Source organism: Mya arenaria, chromosome 4 (assembly GCF_026914265.1).
Source record: "Mya arenaria isolate MELC-2E11 chromosome 4, ASM2691426v1".
In the NCBI taxonomy this organism is placed as follows: Eukaryota; Metazoa; Mollusca; class Bivalvia; order Myida; family Myidae; genus Mya; species Mya arenaria.
The window spans coordinates 18,755,250-18,780,155 of NC_069125.1; the positions used below are offsets into that span (position 1 = coordinate 18,755,250).

General features: G+C 33.8%; 1 protein-coding gene across 1 annotated transcript in view; it reads left to right on the plus strand.

Annotated features, from left to right (window-relative positions):
- LOC128232496 (atrial natriuretic peptide receptor 1-like) overlaps positions 1–24,906 on the plus strand; it is a 42,380-nt gene that overhangs the window by 1,971 nt on the left and 15,503 nt on the right. Inside the window, exons 2-12 of the mRNA XM_052946069.1 lie at positions 2,493–2,602; positions 10,692–10,826; positions 14,792–15,004; positions 15,592–15,698; positions 16,170–16,277; positions 19,455–19,568; positions 19,815–19,953; positions 22,655–22,797; positions 22,935–23,052; positions 23,396–23,480; positions 24,805–24,901. Of these exons, the coding sequence (XP_052802029.1) occupies positions 2,493–2,602; positions 10,692–10,826; positions 14,792–15,004; positions 15,592–15,698; positions 16,170–16,277; positions 19,455–19,568; positions 19,815–19,953; positions 22,655–22,797; positions 22,935–23,052; positions 23,396–23,480; positions 24,805–24,901 (1,369 nt within the window). The remainder of the gene's footprint in view (positions 1–2,492; positions 2,603–10,691; positions 10,827–14,791; positions 15,005–15,591; positions 15,699–16,169; positions 16,278–19,454; positions 19,569–19,814; positions 19,954–22,654; positions 22,798–22,934; positions 23,053–23,395; positions 23,481–24,804; positions 24,902–24,906) is intronic.

Sequence of the window (24,906 nt, forward strand, 5' to 3'; positions counted from 1 at the left end):
TGGACGGTTTTGCGATGTCAGAACTATTTTTATTTAACTACGCTGCAAGTAGATCGCGAAGTGCTTTCAAAATATTAAGCATTTAAGCCTAAGGACTTAACTATAAGGAATCTTAACTATTTATGCAATAAAACACTCTATTGGAAATCAGTTTGAATTAAAAATAACACGTTTAAACGCTATTCATGGTAGATATTATTATCAAATTTACGAATAACTTGTACTTATGCATCGGCAAACATTCGAAGATGTGTTCGATTCGAAATTGCAGAGATGCTACGATTGTGTTTTTCCTGTGTTTTGCCCTTAGGCATCTTTTCGCAGCATATAACAGTATGCACAACACATATAACATTACTACAACAGATAAAGCCGAATGTAGAGCAGTCAACGAGTTAACGTTTGACAAGCAACAATTGTTAAATACATATAACATGTGAGAAATGGTTATTGCTTTGACAAGTTAACGTCATATAGGTATTTGTGGCCAAAAACTGTCGAGAACAAAAACAATATAAATCATATCTTAACAGGTGACCGAACGTAATTGAATAAACAGTTTCTTTCATATGTATTTATATCATACAATAAATTATATATCACGATATTGTTTTACTAGTACAAGAAGTAATAAAACCTGACATAATGTCATCGCTAGAAGAGGCTTATTCCAAATATTAACAAATTTGTTATTAAAATATATTTTTATGAGGAATTAAACAAAGAGTTTAAAGTCTTTTAAGGCCAAGATATCTGAGTTTAGGGTAACGGTCTCAAAACTGTTAGGTAAGGCAGTCACTTTTTTTTGTATTTTCATGTCCATTTTGTGTAGTTTTCATTTTGCAATGCCATTAAAATTATAAACAATATTTTTTAATGTTATTGTTCTTTTTTATTTTCTGTTTTTATTTCGTCTTAATAAATGTACACATGATATTCGTTATATCACGACAAGTAAGGTGTATCTGAAATGTTGCCATTTTTAACCCACGCATCTATAGTGTTGAATAGCTTAGAACTATAATAGCTTAATTATACTTTTTTGATACGACTTTTATTGCGTCAACATGTCTTTTTACTTTACACAAAAAGCCATCATAACGTGACTTTATACTCCGTATTTGAACAAAGCTATTTATGCCCACTTGAGTTTTTATAGGATATACTTATGTGTCTTTGTTTTGTTTTCCGAGTTCCCTTCAAAAACAATGCAGTGAGCGTTTAATAGACTTTTCTGATGTTTACGAGTTTTCATTAACATTGTAAACAGGATGACATTTAAACATTCACTCAAAGGACTCATGAGCTTTGTTTTAAGTAACTTGTCAAACACAGGTTTTGACAATGAAAATGACAGTTTAGGAAAAGTAATTTAATAAAATGTCATTACTATATTGTCCATGACATACTTACAATGCCTGCTTGTCAATTTAAGAAAGACATCATTAATAGCAAAAAATGTTTGACTGTAACAAGACCTAAGACTTCAGAAAAAAACATCTACTCTGATCATCTCTCAGAAGACACATGCACTATTTAAATTATTGTGTTGCATTCGGAACGCCTCGGTAATTTTTCATCGAAAACAGCCTCGGATGTATATGGGCGGTTTACAATGTCAGAGATCTTAACATTTAACTACGCTGCAACTATATCGCGTAGTTATTTCAATTTAGCAGTTAAACTTAATGACTTAACTGTTTGGAATTTTAATTATTGATGCAATTATACACTTAACTGGCAATCAATTGAAACTTAATTATACAAAATACACATTAAAACACTACACTAAATTAAAACCAGTATTTAGAGTTTTACGATTGGCTTCTACTGATGTACCGGCATACATCCGAGGTTGTTTTCGACGGAAAATGACAGGGAAGTTCCGAGTGTACTGCCTTGCTTAATTACTGAACGAACGTACGGCAAGTTTCCTTAAGACATTGCAAAGAGCTTCCCTGAAATAACTTTTTTTATACATTTCTTGAAAATGGGTTCGGTTTATTGAATACTGTGAAGACAAATATATTGTATCTACTCGTTCTAAACGCTATCTATTAGCACGAGGTCTCTAATCCGCTTGATGAAATCATGCATATTTTCGACAAAATGCACATAATAGGAAATACACCTAACGCAATTTCTCTAAACTAAAAAGTCACGCCATAAATAATAGGCATGGAGCGTTGTGTTGTGAGTCCAATCAAAGATGATCAAATTCCTTGACGCATTAAAACCTGTTAGTATTATTTTATTGTAATATCGGGACTGTGAAACTATTACAAAACTAAGGCAGCAGGGGAGGCGTTCAAACCAGCTAATAGTTCACTTTGCAGGTTCATCACAAAATGATTCAAAACATTTTACAAATACAATTTCACCTCTATAAACAAACAATTTTAGACACATTGACTTATAGCCCCCATTTTTGTTTTATGAATGCACTTCTAGTAATTCTTTATATGGCATATATGTGTTTGGATATTTTACAGAGCGAAGTGGTATGATTCCAACTGCGACTCCAAGCAAGCGATGGAATCATTTGTCAAGGCTGTGGAAGAATACGATCCCGATGTCGTTATTGGACCGCCTTGCTCCGCAGGTAAAGCGTCATATGCACAATTAAATCAAAGCTAAAGATACAACATAATTTCTTATACTTAAGTTCTACCAAGTTAACATAAAAGCAATTAATGTATACAAAACATACACTTTTAATGAAAGGAACATCGTCTTAATCAAAATATAATGCGAAATTTGGTACACAAACTTTTACATAATACATGTATACACAGGACCTTTTACATACTGTATGAACTCACACTTTTACATAATGTATACACACAAAATTTTACATAATGTATATGCACACACAAATCTTTACATAATGTATACACACAAACCTTTACATAATGTGTTTACACAAACTTTTACTTAATATATACGCACAAAATTTTACATACTGTATACACACAAATCTTTACATAATGTATACACACAAATCTTTACATAATGTATACACACACATCTTTAAATCATGTTTTTACACACACTTTTACAAAATGTATACACACCAAATGTACATACTGTATATATACAAACCTTTATATAACGTATACACACACATCTTCACATAATGTATTGACACAAACTTTTACATACTGTATATACACAAACTTTTACATACTGTATACACACAAACTTTTACATAATGCATTTACATAAACATGTTGCATACACACACAGGAACGTTTACATATTAAGATATACACACAAACTCTTAAATAATGCATACGAACAAACTTTTACATAATGCACTCATTCAAACTTTTACATAATGTATACACAAAGATTATTATATCAATGTATGCACACAATCAGTTTCATAATGTATACACAAAAAGTCAGCTAGTTTCATAATGTATATTCACACAAGCCTTTTCATCACGCGTGTATAGCTATATATACTCTGCAGAAAGATAAAGCGAAATGTCACGTACAGGTGCAGTATTTAACGCGAGAATGCATACATGTCCTAAATTAGCATGCTAGAGATGAACTTATAAGGAGATATTTACTTGCTCCATACATACAACTTAATATGCGGAATAAATGAACATAATGACAAACAAATCTAAAAATAGTATATAAGTAACTTTAAAAATGAATGCCACATATACACTTGTGCCGAAAAGAGTTTTGCTACATACTCAGGTTAAAACAAAACATTAACACTATATTATAGGACCATTTAAATACATAACATTTAAGTGTATTTTGAAGACGCCTCAGCCCTTATTCTCACTATAATGCTTTTTCTTTGAAATTTAAAAGAAATAATTTTGAATGATTTTATAAAACAATACATCTTCTTCAAAATAAGTTAAAGATAAGGAAATAATACAAGGCGTGTTTAGCGCGGTAACATGCAATGTTTATTTTTTTTACTGAGGACACAAATTTGAATGATGAAGAGAGAACACAATAACGGTTTTAAAGTTTTTACTAAGTTGTGAAGAAGTTAGGGTTGGTTTACCCTCAAATGGTGATTGATATTTTAATCAATGATAACACAAAACGAATAGGGATTATTTTAGCTTATCGTTATATATGCATATATATAATGGCTAATTTCTTGAGTTTGCAAATGCCTCCAATATCCTGATATAGACCAACATGAGTTTGCAAATGCCTCCAATATCCCGATATTGACCAACTTGAGTTTGCAAATGCCTCCAATATCCCGATATATACCAACGTGAGTTTGCAATTGTCTCTAATACCTCAATAATGACCCACATGAGTTTGAAAATATCTATATTATCTCAATATAGACCCATATGAGTTTGCAAATGTCTCCAATATCTCAATACAGACCCACATGAGTTTGCAAATGTCTCCAATATCTCATTACAGACCCACATGAGTTTGCAAATGTCTCCAATATCTCAATACAGACCAACATGAGTTTACAAATGTCTAAAATATCTCATTACAGACCCACATGAGTTTGCAAATGTCTCCAATATCTCAATATAGACCAACATGAGTTTACAAATGTCTCGGTATTTCAATATAGACCCACATGAGTTTGCAAATGTCTCCAATATCTGAATATAGACCAACATGAGTTTACAAATGTCTCCGGTATTTCAATATAGACCCACATGAGTTTGCGAATGTCTCCAATATCTCAATATAGACCCACATGAGTTTGCGAATGTCTCCAATATTTCAATATAGACCCACATGTGTTTGCAAATGTCTCCAATATCTCAATATAGACCAACATGAGTTTACAAATGTCTCCGGTATTTCAATATAGACCCACATGAGTTTGTAAATGTCTACAATATCTCAATATAGACCAACATGAGTTTGTAAATGTCTCCAATATCTCCATACAGACCAACATGAGTTTACAAATGTCTCCGGTATATCAATATAGAACCACACGAGTTTGCAAATGTCTCCAATATCTCAATATAGACCCACATGAGTTTGTAAATGTCTCCAATATCTCATTATAGACCCACATGAGTTTGCGAATGTCTCCAATATCTCAATATAGACCCACATGAGTTTGCGAATGTCTCCAATATTTCAATATAGACCCACATGTGTTTGCAAATATCTCCAATATCTCAATATAGACCAACATGAGTTTGCAAATGTCTCCAATATCTCAATATAGACCCACATGAGTTTGTAAATGTCTACAATATCTCAATATAGACCAACATGAGTTTGCAAATGTCTCCAATATTTCAATATAGACCAACATGAGTTTGTAAATGTCTCCAATATCTCCATACAGACCAACATGAGTTTACAAATGTCTCCGGTATATCAATATAGAACCACAAGAGTTTGCAAATGTCTCCAATATCTCATTATAGACCCACATGAGTTTACAAATGTCTCCAATATCTCATTATAGACCCACATGAGTTTGCAAATGTCTCCAATATCTCAATATAGACCCACATGAGTTTACAAATGTCTCCGGTATCTCAATATAGACCAACATGAGTTTGCAAATGTCTGCAATATCTCAATATAGAACCACACAAGTTTGCAAATGTATCCAATATCTCAATTTAGATCAACATGAGTTTACAAATGCCTTCAATATCTCAATATAGACCCACATGAGTTTGCAAATGTCTCCCGTATCTCTGTATACACCCACATGAGTTTGCAAATGTCTCCGGTATTTCTGTATACACCCACATGAGTTTGCAAATGTCTCCAATATCTCAATATAGACCCACATGAGTTTGCAAATGTCTCCAATATCTCAATATAGACCAACATGAGTTTACAATTATCACCAATATCTCAATATAGACCCACATGAGTTTGCAAATGTCTCCAATATCTCAATATAGACCCACATGAGTTTGCAAATGTCTCCAATATCTCAATACAGACACACATGAGTTTGCAATTATCACCAATATCTCAATATAGACCGACATGAGTTTACAATTATCACCAATATCTCAATATAGACCCACATGAGTTTACAATTATCACCAATATCTCAATATAGACCCACATGAGTTTGCAAATGTCTCCAATATCTCAATACAGACCCACATGAGTTTGCAATTATCACCAATATCTCAATATAGACCCACATGAGTTTGCAAATGTCTCCAATATATCAATATAGACCCACATGAGTTTGCAAATGTCTCCTATATCTCAATATAGACCCACATGAGTTTGCAAATGTCTCCAATATCTCAATTAAGACACTTATGGGTTTGCAATTGTCTCTCCAATACCCATATGAGTTTGCAAATGTCTCCAATATCTCAACATAGACCACATGAGTTTGAAAATGTGTAGACTATCTCAATATAGACCCACATGAGTTTGCAATTGTCTCCAGTATCTCAATATAGACCCACATGAGTTTGCGAATGTCTCCAATATCTCAATATAGACCAACATGAGTTTACAAATGTCTCCGGTATTTCAATATAGACCCACATGAGTTTGCAAATGTCTCCAATATCTCAATATAGACCAACATGAGTTTACAAATGTCTCCGGTATTTCAATATAGACCCACATGAGTTTGCGAATGTCTCCAATATCTCAATATAGACCCACATGAGTTTGCGAATGTCTCCAATATTTCAATATAGACCCACATGTGTTTGCAAATGTCTCCAATATCTCAATATAGACCAACATGAGTTTACAAATGTCTCCGGTATTTCAATATAGACCCACATGAGTTTGTAAATGTCTACAATATCTCAATATAGACCAACATGAGTTTGTAAATGTCTCCAATATCTCCATACAGACCAACATGAGTTTACAAATGTCTCCGGTATATCAATATAGAACCACACGAGTTTGCAAATGTCTACAATATCTCAATATAGACCAACATGAGTTTGTAAATGTCTCCAATATCTCGATACAGACCAACATGAGTTTAAAAATGTCTCCGGTATATCAATATAGAACCACACGAGTTTGCAAATGTCTCCAATATCTCAATATAGACCCACATGAGTTTGTAAATGTCTCCAATATCTCATTATAGACCCACATGAGTTTGCGAATGTCTCCAATATCTCAATATAGACCAACATGAGTTTGCGAATGTCTCCAATATTTCAATATAGACCCACATGTGTTTGCAAATATCTCCAATATCTCAATATAGACCAACATGAGTTTGCGAATGTCTCCAATATCTCAATATAGACCCACATGGGTTTGTAAATGTCTACAATATCTCAATATAGACCAACATGAGTTTGCAAATGTCTCCAATATTTCAATATTGACCAACATGAGTTTGTAAATGTCTCCAATATCTCCATACAGACCAACATGAGTTTACAAATGTCTCCGGTATATCAATATAGAACCACACAAATTTGCAAATGTCTCCAATATCTCATTATAGACCCACATGAGTTTGCAAATGTCTCCAATATCTCATTATAGACCCACATGAGTTTGCAAATGTCTCCAATATCTCAATATAGACCAACATGAGTTTACAAATGTCTCCGGTATCTCAATATAGACCAACATGAGTTTGCAAATGTCTCCAATATCTCAATATAGAACCACACAAGTTTGCAAATGTCTCCAATATCTCAATTTAGATCAACATGAGTTTACAAATGCCTTCAATATCTCAATATAGACCCACATGAGTTTGCAAATGTCTCCCGTATCTCTGTATACACCCACATGAGTTTGCAAATGTCTCCGGTATTTCTGTATGCACCCACATGAGTTTGCAAATGTCTCCAATATCTCAATATAGACCCACATGAGTTTGCAAATGTCTCCAATATCTCAATATAGACCGACATGAGTTTACAATTATCACCAATATCTCAATATAGACCCACATGAGTTTGCAATTATCACCAATATCTCAATATAGACCCACATGAGTTTGCAAATGTCTCCAATATCTCAATATAGACCCACATGAGTTTGCAAATGTCTCCAATATCTCAATACAGACCCACATGAGTTTGCAATTATCGCCAATATCTCAATATAGACCAACATGAGTTTACAATTATCACCAATATCTCAATATAGACCCACATGAGTTTGCAAATGTCTCCAATATCTCAATACAGACCCACATGAGTTTGCAATTATCACCAATATCTCAATATAGACCCACATGAGTTTGCAAATGTCTCCAATATATCAATATAGACCCACATGAGTTTGCAAATGTCTCCAATATCTCAATATAGACCCACATTAGTGTGCAAATGTCTCCAATATCTCAATAAAGACACTTATGGGTTTGCAATTGTCTCCAATACCCATATGAGTTTGCAAATGTCTCCAATATCTCTACATAGACCCACATGAGTTTGAAAATGTGTAGACTATCTCAATATAGACCCACATGAGTTTGCAATTGTCTCCAGTATCTCAATATAGACCCACATGAGTTTGCGAATGTCTCCAATATCTCAATATAGACCCACACGAGTTTGCAAATGTCTCCAATATCTCAACATAGACCCACATGAGTTTGAAAATGTGTAGACTATCTCAATATAGACCCACATGAGTTTGCAATTGTCTCCAATATCTCAATATAGACCCACATGAGTTTGCAATTATCTCCAGTATCTCACTATAGACACACATTAGTTTGCAATGTTTTGAGTAGTTCAACTACTTCTTTTTCTTACATAAACCTTTTGAAAGGCACAAGGCTCCAACCCTAACATACATTATTAGACACTAGATAGCCCAAGATACTGTACACACATATAGGACAAGGTTATACCAGAAAGGGGCTTATGTTGTTCCAGAGGTCAACGGTTTTGGGTTAAAGTCCTTCTTTTCTGGCATTTCCTTATGGAACAAGTTGCCATCTTGTATCGCACAGACTAAGAAATTACCTGTTTTTAAATTGCTAGTAAAGAATTTTTAGATAATTTGGCATAATTAGTTATGCTATTAAAAAGCTTTTTTTTATTCAAAGATTTTCAGTAAAGGAACTATTTTAACTTAACCTCGCATTTTATAAGTACTACATACTGTCATATTCATAATTTAATGTGATAGTTATATATAACTTTCTCAACTATAACTTTATGTTACTAAATTATGTAAAGTGACTGTGATACAACTACGACAATATTTATTTTAATGCATAAAGACTAACTTTTAATATATTTGTGCAATTTCAATTACAGCTATATTATTACTTAAATATGCAATGCCTCCCTATGCCATGCCACCAAAACAAAGGATCACAATGGAAATAAGAGTTTTCTCTTTTTTGTGTCATCCTTGGTTCGTTGTGCCTGTCATGGCTGTTGATAATATCATGTATGTATAATGTTATTTACTATACATGTTGTTTATTTTAAATGTCCATGTATGTGCATTCCATACTGAAATAAATCGATCTATCTATCTATAGACAGACACACAACGTTACACATCAATAACGAAAGAATACACAAAATGTATGGGTAACCGACTTCGAACGTCGATCGAAACAGGAGATCACTGTGGCCTAAAACCAGTTGTTTAAGTTCTCAACGAACTTGGCCAAACGTATTACAAAACAAGTGGTTACTTACAATAAAGCGTAAGGCCTCACATAATGACATCATAAACAACAACCTTGCAAGATAAAACAAAAACTGCAATGAGTTTATTATTGACATCATCTTATCAACATAGGCGTTTCCGCTATACCGATATCTGAATAACTCTTAAAGGGGCTGTCTCACGTATGATAAAATAGCGACAAAAAGGAAAATTGTCGAAAACTGACATAAACTTGGCATCGATGTGTACAATGCATTGAAACTTACTAACTGAAGTACCACACAGTTTACAATTTATTTAAGTTTAGCAGTTATTTCGTATTTTTCCATTAAAAAATGATTACTGGGTATGTCTACCAGGTAGAATTCATTCCTTATGCGTGATTGGGTAGTCGGTCTTATCACGTGATATAACCGAGGTAGGTGTATAGCTTAATTATGTCACCCGATTAGAATAAGCCTTTGTGGCTCAGTGAGTAAGACGCTGGACATCAATTGTGGCGACGCAGGTTCGAACACGGTCTCCGACACAATTTGTTATTCTTTTTTACAATTATGATATCAAAGCGTAACACATTCTATTAGATAATTGTCCTGAGATTTGTAACAGAAAAAAACTTTTTTTGGTGCCAATCTGTGACACAGTCCCTTTAAGCGAACAATCAAATTGGACCAGGTAAAACCACATGCCAGGTCTATGATGAGTAGTTTCGATGACATTATTGTTCATATTATATGAGTACAAACAATAATACTATGTTTTCTCATGCCAATTGCCGATCAGTATGAACCCATTGACCTCTTAGTTATATTTAAATTGATTATAAATACATACCACCTATGGTCCGTTCAAAGCTGGCGATCTGGCATACAAGGCGTGTCACATAAAGATTAATTATCAACAATGATTCATTAAACACATGGATTAATTTATATCGTCGAAATGCTTAAGTTGCGTGCAGGAATGTTGGCCGTGGCTTTAGCTTAGGTATATCTGAAACATCAGCCCAACCCCCACACACACATCAAGACACGATACTGTGAATTAACAGAATTAGTTTAATTTTATACTTATCTGTGATTTCTTCATTTTATATACTATTCCTGCAGGACTATTGGGCGTGGCTCAACTAGGATCCATCTGGAACCTGCCTGTATTCAGTTGGGTGTCCGACCATCTAGACTTCAAGGACAGGGACAAGTACACGACCCTTGTGCGCCTCTCGGGACCGCTACATTACTTCTGTAAGTAAAAACAGTAATATTGTGGGATCTGGAAAGAACAGAACAAGACCATTGTGGGTTTTCGATACATGATAGTGTCCCAGTATATCAGGTGCACTCTTTCAATATCGTTGATGTTGAAATAGCTATACATACAGGGACCAAGCAACTAACTACAGCCGAATCAGCCCATCAGCCGAACGTTTGTTCATGTAAACATAGGGCACAGCTCCACCACGGAAGTGTCGACAGCTCTTTTTCTTTGCACCACCGTAAAGTGGTGGAGATGGCGTTTAGAGGCCGTGAACATGTTAACTCAGCAACAACATATTTTTTACCTATGTAAAATGCTGTTATATCGGCATCATACTAGCTCATATTGACAAATCTTGGTTTGTTTTGTGGAAATACTGTATTACCGATTAGATACCGATTTTGGGACCATTTGGTGTCTATCCCCTTAACATGTACGTACATCGATGATAATAACTCATTATGTACTATGAACAGCAGTGTAAACTAAATGACATGTGTCACTGAAGAAACTTAACATTGCAGCTTATTATGCACAATAAAGTTTTATCTTCATATAACGGACATTTTAATTCAATGCGATAAAATCGTATTATGCATGTATAAATCGTTCGAAAATAAAAATAATAATTATTCCAATAACTGCTTGGATTTGCGTCAACACTAGCTCATATTTCCATGTTTGACAATAAATAAAGCAATTTGAAAACATAAACATTTGTGTTTTGCACATAAACGTAAGTTATGGACAATTAGTTCACGGGGGATTAAACCACATTTAACGATGTTTATCTACTTTGCATTTTCCATAATTCCCTTTGAATAAATTAAACTGTGTAGCCAGATTGCATTATTTAGATCAATTGTACAAGTATAATAATGCGTACAAGGTATGCATATATATCTTTAAATAGAGTAAATCAGAGGTGCCTTTGACTTGTCAAAATCTAAAAGCATGGCATTCTCGGGATTATATTCTAAGCGTATTTAATTATTGTTTTTCTCGTATATTGAATAAAAAGTAAACTTCGTCGGTTTTTTTTTGTGGCACCGGTAGCGCCCACCCCTAGATCCGCTAGTGTCAAAGATGTTTTAAGTTAATTACACCATTCACTCGTATTTTTTTTTATATTTAATCACATATACCGCTTATTTAGTCACATAATGAATCGCGTGTTTGATGAATCAAGTGTTTTATAAATAACCGTACAGAGCGAAGATCACGAATGAAAACATACGGGAGTTTTGCTTGAATTCCATGAGAAAGTGTTAGATGTGGTTTTGTTTAGGGTTGAACAAAACTCGTTTCTTTCATATTCACCGGGCGTTCCCGGGCGGATAACCGCTAAATTCGTTTATATATATTTTTTAAGTTATTATCTTGTTATATGTATTTTATGTATATGTTTTAAATAAAAGATATTAAGTAAGAGGGCGGAAACAAGCGAAGTGATTTCTTGGATCAGTGTCTTTGATTGGCATCTAGTTGTACAGGCGGGGGGTCAAATAATGAAGTCTTTTGTCATTTGTAAAACTATAAGTCTTAAACAACTAAGCGTAGTACTTGAAGGCTGATTGGCGATTTCTCTGGCTAGAAATTTAGTTTATAATAGGTTAAATAATAACGTATTAATGTTAGTTTGGCTTTTGTTCATTGTGTTTTTTGAATGTTCATAAAACCACCGTTCTATGTTATGGCTACTGGTCACTGGTTACTGGGCTTTCCCCTAAATTTTCGTTATTTGTTTATGTTAGTGAACGCATTTTTATGATGCGTATTAAACTCTTTGAATTGATATAATTTTGAATAATTTATAAAACCAAATTTAGTGGACAAACAATTGCCTTATATAAAAATAAAATATATGATGATAGAACGACTATTTTTTGTGGTAAGGTTTAAATTGAAAAGTGTGCATTTCATAAAAAAAACCCCAACTCATTAGATAATTACTTAAATGATGATGTACCATTCATTAGAAGGTGTGGTGCTTAACTTTTGCAATGAAATGATCAAAGTCTCCAAACTATCAAAACAAGTTGATAATCAATTTTTCAAAATATAAAAAAGAAATAACACAGGTGTCGTACTTAAAATTGCATCTTATGACTAGTTTGTTTTACAAACTTGCATTTAAATGACAGCTTCTTAATATATTGTATAGATGTGTATGATAAAAACAACACCACACAAATGCCAACGAAGCCCCAAGAATGTTTGTATTATAGCGAAGGTAAACCCCCTGGTATTGGTTGGCGATTCATCCTGATGTTTTCGATTCTTTAAGCCCTGTTATTTAAAAACAAAAAAATATTTTTCACATATTTCTGTTCAATTTAAAGATGGTTTCAATACATTTCCAACACCTATATATATACTAATACCAATATTATTTAGTGTTTATGCAAGGCCACCGGCTGAAAATACATTTCGATTTTTTTTCTTTCAAAATAACAATGTTAAATTGTGATATCTTATACACCGACAGATAAAAACGATGTTGTTGTTTTTTACAGTTTTTACTAATAAAATATAATAATTAATTTGAATCGTTTATAAGGATTTCCTGAACAATTCTTAATCTAAAATGCAGATTTGCATATATTTCTGTTCAATTTAAAGATGGTTTCAATACATTTCCAACACCTATATATATATATATATATATATATATATATATATATATATATATATATATATATATATATATATATATATATATATAAAAGGATTTCCTGAACAATTCTTAATCTTAAATGCAGATTGGCACTCAAAGACGCGTTGGTATTCAGTTTATTAAGTTTAATTTCAATGTTTGTTAAGGCCGCGCATATAAGTGTTCTTGCTGTTGATTTTCAAAATAAACTAAACAACTGTTTCATAGAAGAAGAGACAAATTAGCTTTTGTACTTATTTCTTGATGCATAAAAGAAAAAAAAAACTAAAACAGATACCCCCGTTTGTGCAAATTAAATTATTATTGTCTGCACCAGTTGACGTTAGAAAATTAATATCTTATCATTTGCAACACACTTTTTGTGCTTCTCGGAAAACCGGTCTTAAATATTAACGTCTTCTACAAACAACAATGTATGAGCGTGATGAGTCGAAAATATACTATCTGCGATTAATTTTAAATGCAAGAAAACTGCTCCAAGCTAACGAATCATAGTTGAAACCCGTCTTGAATTATGATATCTGTCTTAATTTTATTTACATATAGGCTTGTTAATTGTGGTTTGTAAAAACATTATTAAAGAAAAGTTTTCCCACAAACTTCCCAAAATGCTGTTATTAAAAATGAGAATCGAATATATATATTAAGACTAAACAGGTGCGTCTTGACGAAACAACACAAACCGAAATAAGCACGAAATGATTCAGACATTAAGACATTCATCATTTGAACAACAATGTGTTACTGGTGAAGTTTCATTTTAAAGTTACAACATTTTAAGTTTGAATAAATTTTAAAGATTTTAGCAAGAGCTTTTTATATAAACATTATGTAATTTGGGAAACAAATTAATACAATTGCTATACGATCATAATAAAATATTGTTTTATAACCCCCATTTGATGTATCATATCATAATAGTAGTGTTGTTTTGGTGTTATTTAAATATATGGTCCATGTAAAATAATATAATGGTGAACCAATATTATTTAAAACTCTTACCATGCTTATCTTAAAAAGTAATGAAAATATATTAACTAAATAGTTGAACATACTGGTTCAAACTAGAAGGCTTGATATATTGATCGATTCAATTAAGAATTGTCTGAACGTTTATTACACTGACTAAACTTTGAATGACTAATGTGATACTAGTAGGCCAAGTTGTTCTACATAGATGGTGTACTGTATCAGTGTGCCTAAAAGTTACAGCCTTGTGGCTTTTGCTCCAATACTAAGTGACCGTTTGTAAATTTATTTAATATTAATTTTCAGCTGAAATCGTTCGCCAGACTAGTCTCTACTTCAACTGGACCGACTTTGCCTTGATCAACGACAAGCAGGCACCATACGAAACGGTCGCCGTCGCGCTTAGAGACTTCTCAAGAGGACAGTCCTACAATATCAAAAGCACAAATTATGTCACTGAAGGGACAACTGATAGCGAGATACAGTCGATGTTGTTGCAGATAAAGAAGTTTGCACGTGGTACTATATATATGTTTGTATTTATTGCAACTAATTGGTCAAAATGTACCGTATCATTTTTATGCATTTGATATAATGTATATATTTCCCGATAAATACGATCTAACTGATGAAAAAGCAAAAAGAGAAATACAAATAGCATTGCTGTTGGATATAATCTTGGACAATCAGCTAAACATAAACTCTTAATAGTTTGAATCTTATAATAACTGTATTTCTGAATAATTCTGATCAATCTTGACAGTTATACAGTGGGCAATATAGACCATGATCTTACGGACAATGTTGACAATCTAACAGGCTTTGTTGGGCACAACAGAACAGGAAATGTTGGGCCATGTTGACCATTATCTAATGGGCAAGGTTGACCAAGTTTCGAAACATCTAAGTTAAATATATCTAGTAATCACATTGGTTTTGTGACTAGATGGAAAAGTTAATGAAATAGTATGATTGTTTTGATTAGTGAATTCAGTATTTCAGTGTTATTTATTAGCACGACAGCAATTCTACACATGCTTTACCAAAGTTGATGCGATATTTTGTTTAAATTTATGCTATATATGATGTAATTATTTGTATTTCAGTGATAATATTTGTGGTCCCTTGGCACATGTTGCGACACTACCTGCTGATAGCACATAAACTAGGGATGGCGAACGGTGAATGGGCCTTCCTTTGTGTTCATGGCGATGTAAGTGTCAAAACTGTCTTCAAATTCATTATTTACTATGTATAATGTAGACCTTTAAAAACAAGAAGGTTACTTCTACCAATACTATGAATGTGTTTTATAAGCGATGTGGGTCTAGACATGGAATGTTCTCTATACATGAATGGAATCATTGACACCATCCTGTTGAGTACACATGGACATGAATGGATTCATTAACATCATCCTGTTCAATAAACACGGACATGAATGGTTCATAATGTTGTTGAATACACATGGACATGAATGGTTCATAATGCTGTTGACTACACATGGACATGAATGGTTCTTAATGCTGTTGACTACACATGGACTTGAATGGTTCATAATGCTGTTGAAAATACACGGGCTGTGTTTTGCAAACTAACTTAATTTAGTTCAGTTGTATATATTGCGTGTAGCAACAATTATAGTTCGATTACAATAGTCATGCTGATTTTGCTTATGTTTTAGCTATTTACACTGAAAGTCATGGACGAGAAAATAGTTTCTGACTGGGGCTGGCGTAGAAACGATACTCAAGATGAAATTGCAAGGACAATATTCGAATCTGTGATTCACGTATGTAACCAATTTCAAATTGATTAATTTATCCATTACTACTTATTCAGTAGTAAAAACAAAGTGAAAAATGACTCATTATTCACTTTCAGAATGCGTTTGAACTAGTAACCACTTGAGGTATTTTAGCCTAATTTGAGCCTTGAATAATCAAAGGTGAATGAATTAAAACAAATAAATAATCATAACATTCCCCAATACCGTGAGCTTATTTTGTGTGAAGATAGATAGCTTGTTTGAAAGTGTGTAAATTGGTGGTTTCATCTGCTCTGTAGTTTAAATTACTGTCAGCTAAATACACACCTTCTGTTTGTCCAGTGAACGTATTCTTCCTCAATTGTATATTGTTGATAGGACCAGTTAAATACTCATCTCAACTAGAACAATAATGGAGATAAAATAAACTGTTAATCATCATCTTCTTGTATGCTGGTTGCTGTTATAAGGTCAAGGCCTTGGGTAATTCGGAGCTCCTCTGCCATTTTTATGGAAAACAACCTCGGATGTATGCCGGTACATCAGTTGAAGTAGTTCGTAAATTTTTGAATTATATCATTTATGAAATATGGTGTTTTAGAATAGTATTTATTGATCTAAGTTTAAATTGAATGTCAGTGAAGTATATTATTGCAAACATAATAAATATTTCCAAGAGTTAAATCATTAAGTTTAACTGCTAAATAAAATTACTACGCGATCTACTTGCAGCGGACTTAAGCGTACCACTAAAATACATCCGAGGTTGTTTTGTTAAAATGGCCGAGTAGTTCCGAATGACCTTGGGTAAGGATATTGAGGTTGTCTCTCCTAAAAACCTTACCCAGAGCTAGTTAAAATACGAGATGCAATGTTAGATATCCCTTTAATAACTCGTGCATGCATATTGCTACGGCTTAAAAACAAAACGTCAATTATTGTAATAACATTTTGCAATCGAATATAAGGAATCAATCAAATTTTAGATAAACAAGTACTTAACCGGAATTTGTCTCTAGATTGACAATATTGTGTTGAAATCAGCAACGTGTTTACATAGAAATATCAATTAGCTACCCTACTTCTATAGTTTACGACCAATCACCCTTTAAAAGTGAAAGCTTAAATTGCGTTATTGTGTAATAAAGTCATAAATTACAATTTTTGTCCTAACTTCAAAAAGAACCCGCTTTGAAAAGGCTGGTGGTGGTTAAAGATGATAAGATAGCTATGTCTTCCATTTTAATACGATGATGTATCAAAATGATAGATAAAATAATTTTCCCATGTTTCGTGGTTTGCTTAATAAGTTTTTTTTATAAATGCATAATAATTATTGTATCCCTGTTTAAGCATGATTAATTACTCAGTTTCATACAGTAATAATTAAATGTCCCAGAAAGGCCGAGACAATTCTTACCAGTGTTCTATAAATAATAAGTATGGGACTTTTCTGTTACAAGTACGCCTGCATCAGGATAAAAAAAATCCGAAATCATAAAGATAAGAGTAATATTTATAGATCTGCATTGCTCTAATTATAGTCTTGTTTTTGTTCTCTATTCACTTACTAAGATGACCCGTACATGCAATTCATTTGATTGTTCAAACGAAAATATGGTATACGCTCATAAAATTAAGATGCAATTAAATCAAACTCATACATTTTATGAATGTGCACTGCTCTGTACGAGTGCAATAAAAAGTACAGGTTTATTGCAGCTGCAAATTACCTTTTAGTAAAACTTATTCAGAAAACAAAACATTCCGTTCTTAAATTTACACAGTGTTAAATACTGCATTTTATGCAATAAATGTTTCTGTCTCAGGTTTTTCTAATTACATCATTACCGAGCAGGGCATGGATTTAATATCAAGGCTTCTCGGTATACCACACGATCTAGTTTGTCTGGACGGAGAGCAAGACATTCGTTTTGAATTTTTTAACTTTCAAAATGTTAAATATAAACCTCTTTAATTTAGCATTAAAATTCCTGGAATATATAAACTACTGGAGTAGCCAAATAACCAAACATTAAGCACTAAGGGTTGTTTAGTGCACAGGGTTCAGGCCTTAGAGACACTAAATGAGAAACAAGGACGTCCACAGTACAACTATATAGCAAACTGTCAAGGTTTCTTCTTTTGCCCTTTGTGCATGTTTTTGTGGCTACCATATAGTATTTTTGTTCAGCAAACATGAACTGACTTATATCAGTAAACATTTTGACAGGTCGTAAAATAATTGTCTTGTAAAACCTTCTTGCCGGCTACGTTCAACTAGTCTTCAGTGGGCCTTATGATAGCGACCGGACAAAAGTATAGTGTTTACCCCTGCCACTTTTATAAGTGAAGAAGGAACATAAGTAGTATATGAAAATGTATACTATGTATTTTTGTTATTAAATGTGTGGGTTGCCGACTTGAAAATGTCAGCGGAACTGAACTCGCGGGGTGTGTGTGGTACGCAGCTAATATAAGTGACCTCAATTACACACTTGTCCCAGCACAGTTAACATCCTGCTATTAAAAAGCATGTCTTGCAAGATAAAAGCCACGAAAGCATGTCTTGCGAGATAAAAGCCACGAAAGCATGTCTTGCGAGATAAAAGCCACGACTGAAATTAAAACAGCTGAAATAAGTTATAGAAGCAATTATTCATAACATGTTAACATGTGCATAACTAAAGAATGTCTGTACACAGGACAGTTAAAATTAATTAGCTTTTAATTAGCAGCATTTAACAGTGTTAAAGGTTTGACTAAAATATATATGTTTTCACTGACCTACATTATAGCTTCTTCAAATTTAGAATAGGGAAACACGTTGCGGCATGATAACGAACAAACCGAGTTTTTGATATAAAATACCTTGATATTAGGCTGATTGTTCGGAACTTTGTTTAAGTGAAGTTAATTATGTATTTTTTAAGTTATATTTACCTTAAATTACAAATAGAAGAAAACCGTTGTAAAATACAGTCACGTACCGGGATTTGTGGGGCAACGATATTTTATTATTGAAATACAACTACATGTAATAAAAGATAGTTCACATGCTTTGAAGCAAAAACAACAACATTAATTTCTATTTAAAAAAAAAGGTATTTAACGAATAACGTTTCTTACCGGAGTGTTTACCTCCCTGGCTATTCGTGCTAATGATTCAACACCCACAATATGCCTCTACTCTTTTCACAGATTATTATGGAGCCAGTGGTAAGAAAAGACTACTACGATAATTTCCTAGAGTATGCCAAGCAAGCTGCTGTAGTTAATGTATCAGCTTGGGACATTCCTTTCAATAACACAGAGGTACCATTTACTATTTGATTGGATGAACGATTCTTTGTTGGGTATTGCATGCTTTGGTTTTAATTCCAATTTATAGTATGCGTGTGCGGCTACTTGTAAAATGCATTGGAAACTTCATGGGTTCGATATTTTTTAAATATATAAAACAATCCAAAGTTTGCTCATGTATTCGGCGTAAATAAAAGGTTCCTTTTTTAAATAAATGTTTGAATTGAGATGTTTCATGATGTGTTTGTGTTTATATAGTTAGATGCTTATGCCCCCTACCTTTATGATGCAATGTTGACGTGGGCCGACTGTGTAAACTACACCATGCAGCGAGGGGGTAACCCGAGGGACGGTAAACACATCTACAACATCGTTCCAAAGGCCGTGATATCGAGTGGTAAGACTCATTTCTATTATTTATATGGAGCAATCTGATTATAAACTTCACCGTTCTTATATCCAATAACCAGAATTAAATATCACCCCTGAGCATCTGGCCATAAGGAGCGTCATAGCACAATAAGAAACGGTATTTATATTCTCAGCTAAAGAAGAAAATATACCAGGGCCGGGATTTATTAAACATCTTAAGTCATTTCCTAACTTAGGTTATCTATTCGATTCATGGCCTTCCGATATTTTTTTTATTAAAAACGCAGTTTACGCCCAAAAACGGAGATACGCCCGGACAGTAACGACCATAAACCTTGAGATCTTTATTGGAACGGGGCACTGGGTCATATTGAACGGGTTTCAAGAAAAAAGTACATGATAATATATAACCAGACAGGGCTTTCGTCTGCCCGTGTACTAGTAAATGATAAAACGAAAACGGTTCAGCTGATCTTTGATGGAGCCGTAATCACGATTTACACACGTGCTGCATTTGGATGTCATACATGGACTGTATATACAAAACATATGTAAATAATAATAATAGTAATAATAATATCTTTAGTCAAACAACATGCATTGTTCTGTGCATTGCATGGTGATGATATAACACACTTTGATGTGTGATTCTTGTCGCTATACGTGGAAATACATGACAGAAAATGCATGCAGACAGCAAAAATGTGCAATATTTAGTTAAAGCCTCGTTTTGTATGAACTAATACTCCTGTAAGCTATATTTGAGTAAGTCATTTTTGACGACGTGTGAACAATCCGATGGCAGATTATACAGAGACATCTTTCATTTAATATGGTTGAAATTTGTTTTCGTATTTCTTGCTTTGACCCGTAGAGAAAATCAGTGTCTGCAACTGTACACATAACTTTTGTTGAACAGGTATCGTCATTACCAAGAAGTCAACTTAAATCATATTCAATCAATTGACACTTCTAAGCAATAATTCAAATCCGTTGTATCATGTTTTTTTGGTTAGGTTTTATGCAATCCTGTGTCTGTATTATTGAAGCAACAACATTTAATATTACTAGAAAAATGTGTTTTTACAAAGTTGGAAACTACCAAGGAATATAAACGTAACATGTCTCTGAATACGCCGCTGGTAAACTACACAGCGATATGAACGTAAGGCGTCTGTGAATACGGCAATAGGAAACTGCCCAGCTATATGTTCATAATTACGTCTGTGAATATCATTGCGTAACACGTTTCAACGTATTTCATTTAGGCTATATACTTGTTTAAACTTCAATAATTAAAACATAGTTTATCTTGATGACCTTGTAATTAATATAATTTCTGAAGACTGTTTTAAGTCCTAGTCTTAGGAGTGTCTGATATGTTAATCCCCTGTTGATTGCCCGAGTGTCACAGCAAACAGTGCCAATTTTCTTGTCAATTGTTTATTGGCTAATTTTCCAGGGCTGTGTTCAAAGAAAAAGTAGCTGCATCGTTATTTCTTTTGACAGCTCATTGAACAGAAACCAGATGGCAAAAACATAAGGAACATTCAAACTCCTTGTGCAATACCCCCGAAATATATTTTTTTTATTTCTTTTCATATTTTTTTTAGTTGAATATATATTGTTATTATTAAAGTTATTGTCGTAATTCATTTTTTTATTTATTAATCTATATATATATATATATATATATATATTCATATTTTGTATGTATTTTTTTTCTATTTACTTTTTTTTTGGGGGGGGGGTTGTGGGTGTGGGGAAAGGGTACTTTGTTACATAGGCCTGAGTTAAGACAATAGAGGAGCATTAGACAATTTATACCTAAACTGAGCTTGGTCCTACTTCATGAGACTTTGTTAGCATTATCGTGTCCAGCACAGGGAGTCAGACTTAACAAATCCTTAATGTGATTCGCATGACTAGCAATTAACTTTTATACCTATTTAAATCAACCTATACATCATTTTTTTACCAAACTTAATTTTCACAATGAATTTGCCTAAAAACAGCGTCATCTTTGAATGAAAAAGAACGTACTTAACCAGTGTACCTATGCAACACTGTGTCCTGACCTAAATGTGAAATTTTTATACTTGTATTTTTCGTTTGATACGTTTAAAGCACACTTTGAACTTAATATTTGATACTTGCATTTGCAAATAAATTCAGTATGGCTGAACATATGAATATTTAAATAACAAAAACAAATGGAAATAACTTTACTAAATTACGCTTATCAACGCACACCATTAACCTTCAGCGTTTCCATTATTATTATGTTATAATGTATTATGCAGCCTTTTGTTTGATCTTTTTACTTCAATTAATCACACAATTGCCATGGATGCGCCTTCTCCGTATTTCATATTTCAATATGAGACCTTTCGTCTGTATCGATGCTAATGCATTTGTGGCGAAGACCAAAGGCCAATGAGTAAATTTTCTATATATAATATAGTTAATTGACCAATTTGCACGCTTAATAACAATCATCAGTGATTCACGACCACCAACACCATTTATGAAAAGACTTGTGTACTAAACATTAATTAACATTAGAATAAAGTCACGTTTATTATATTTTTTAAAAGGTTGAACGTTATCACAATGCATTCAATACAGTGACCCTGTTGGATGTGGTGTAAAAGTAAACAAAAGGTAGATCAAGTAGATCCTGTATGTTCAACACGTGCCTATTTTCATACGTCATGTACCATCAGGTGTGACCGGGGCAATTGTCTTTGACGAGCCAGAACGGAATCGAATGCTGAACTACCGTATTCTGGACATGCGAGACGATGGAACATTCTACACTCTCTACAAGTTCATCTTTAAAGAAAACAAGGAAATGAAGATTGAATACGTAAGTTTCAATAAGATATTATAGACACTAACACTCGCAGCACCAAACTTTCCATAGGCGGACAAAATCGTCATCCCGATTCGATGCCTTTGTTCCCCAGAAAATGGATCAGACTAATATTTAGAGTTCTTTTTCAGGATGATCTAGAAAAGTTTGAGAAAAAAGGACGCTGGCCTACAAAGGGCGGTGTTCCACCAGCAAACATTCCTGTCTGTGGTTATGAGGGAGAGATGTGTGTTGTTGAAGACTACCAAAGTATGTGTTTTGACTTAGGCTATAAAGTAGGGGGGCTCAGAAATATGTACTATTTTAAATAGTCATGGTACAAGTAATGATCCAAAAAGAATTGCAATTCAGTTATATATCGGAAATGATGGTGAGGATGATAATGTAATTAATGGCATACTCATCAATACAAACATTGGTAAACAAACATTACAAACATATATCGCCTCATTTTTCTAGTAATGTCCGTGCTTTTAATTTTCATATTTCAAAGCATCAGTGGTCTGACTAAACTTCGTTTTGTACAATTCAATGAAGTGTTTGAACATGTGATTCGAACGCCTTAATGACCCGATTTGTTTCTTAATTTTAGATAACTATAATGGAACAATTATCGGTGCGTCTGTGTCTGCTTCTGTGGTGTTGATGCTGGCCATAGTGGTCCATATGATGCTCAGGTAAGCTGTAGTTAATGTGTGGTATTGATGCTGGCCATAGTGGTCCACATGATGTTCAGGTAAGCTGTGGTTGATGTGTGTTGTTGATGCTGGCCATAGTGGTCCACATGATGCTCAGGTAAGCTGTGGTTGATGTGTGGTATTGATGCTGGCCATAGTGGTCCACATGATGCTCAGGTAAGCTGTGGTTGATGTGTGGTGTTGATGCTGGCCATAGTGGTCCACATGATGCTCAGGTAAGCTGTGGTTGATGTGTGGTGTTGATGCTGGCGGCCATAGTGGTCCACATGAAACTCAGGTAAGCTGTGGTTGATGTGTGGTAATGATGCTGGCCATAGTGGTCCACATGATGCTCAGGTAAGCTGTGGTTGATGTGTGGTGTTGATGCTGATGCTCAGGTAAGCTGTGGTTGATGTGTGGTATTGATGCTGGCCATAGTGGTCCATATGATGTTCAGGTAAGCTGTAGTTTGTGTGTGGTGTCGATGTTTGCCAAAGTGGTCCACATGATGTTCTGGTAAGCTGTAATTGATGTGTGTTTTTGATGCTTGCCATAGTGGTCCACATGATGCTCAGGTAAGCTGTAGTTTGTGTGTGGTGTCGATGTTGGCCAAAGTGGTCCACATGATGCTCAGGTAAGCTGTAGTTTGTGTGTGGTGTCGATGCTGGCCAAAGTGGTCCACATGATGCTCAGGTAAGCTGTAGTTGATGTGTAGTGTTGATGTTGGCCATAGTGGTCCACATGATGCCCAGGGAAGCTGTAGTTGATATGTGGTTGATGCAAGATGTAGATGGTGAGCGGTTTATAATAACGTAAGGAAAATCAACATTTAACAATTTGAGTTGACGAAACTCAAACAAAGACCCGAACCAAGTTCAAATAATTTTGATTTTATTTGGTTTCAGCATACGTTATTGGACTGTTAAAACAGTTTCAAATGTAAATTGGTATGATCAGTGTCATTTTGCCTATGAGGATATACTTATTGATTAGTAATAACACATAATTTTAGATTAGAAAAAGTCAAGAAAGCATGATTATTTTTGCCAAATATTATTTTCTTCTTGCAATATTTGGTCTTCTGTTATTAACGACATTTAATTTTGCTTTACATGAATAATATTAGAGATATTTTGGACCTTTATTGACTAACGTAGCTTATAATTAAAAAAGAGCTAAAATTATATTATATTTACACAAATCATGTTTTATTTTTGTTTCGATCATTTAAGTCAGCTATAACAATGCGTCAAATGATATTATCTTTCCATGATCAACCAATAGTATGCCTCTTTAGTATTTATTAAGAATGTTGTGGTTGCAGGCGTTACCGTCGACAGATGACGTTGCAAAGTATGCTGTGGCAGGTGCGCTTTGACGAGATAGACTTTGTGACCGCTCTTATGACCGGAAGTATAAGAGTAAG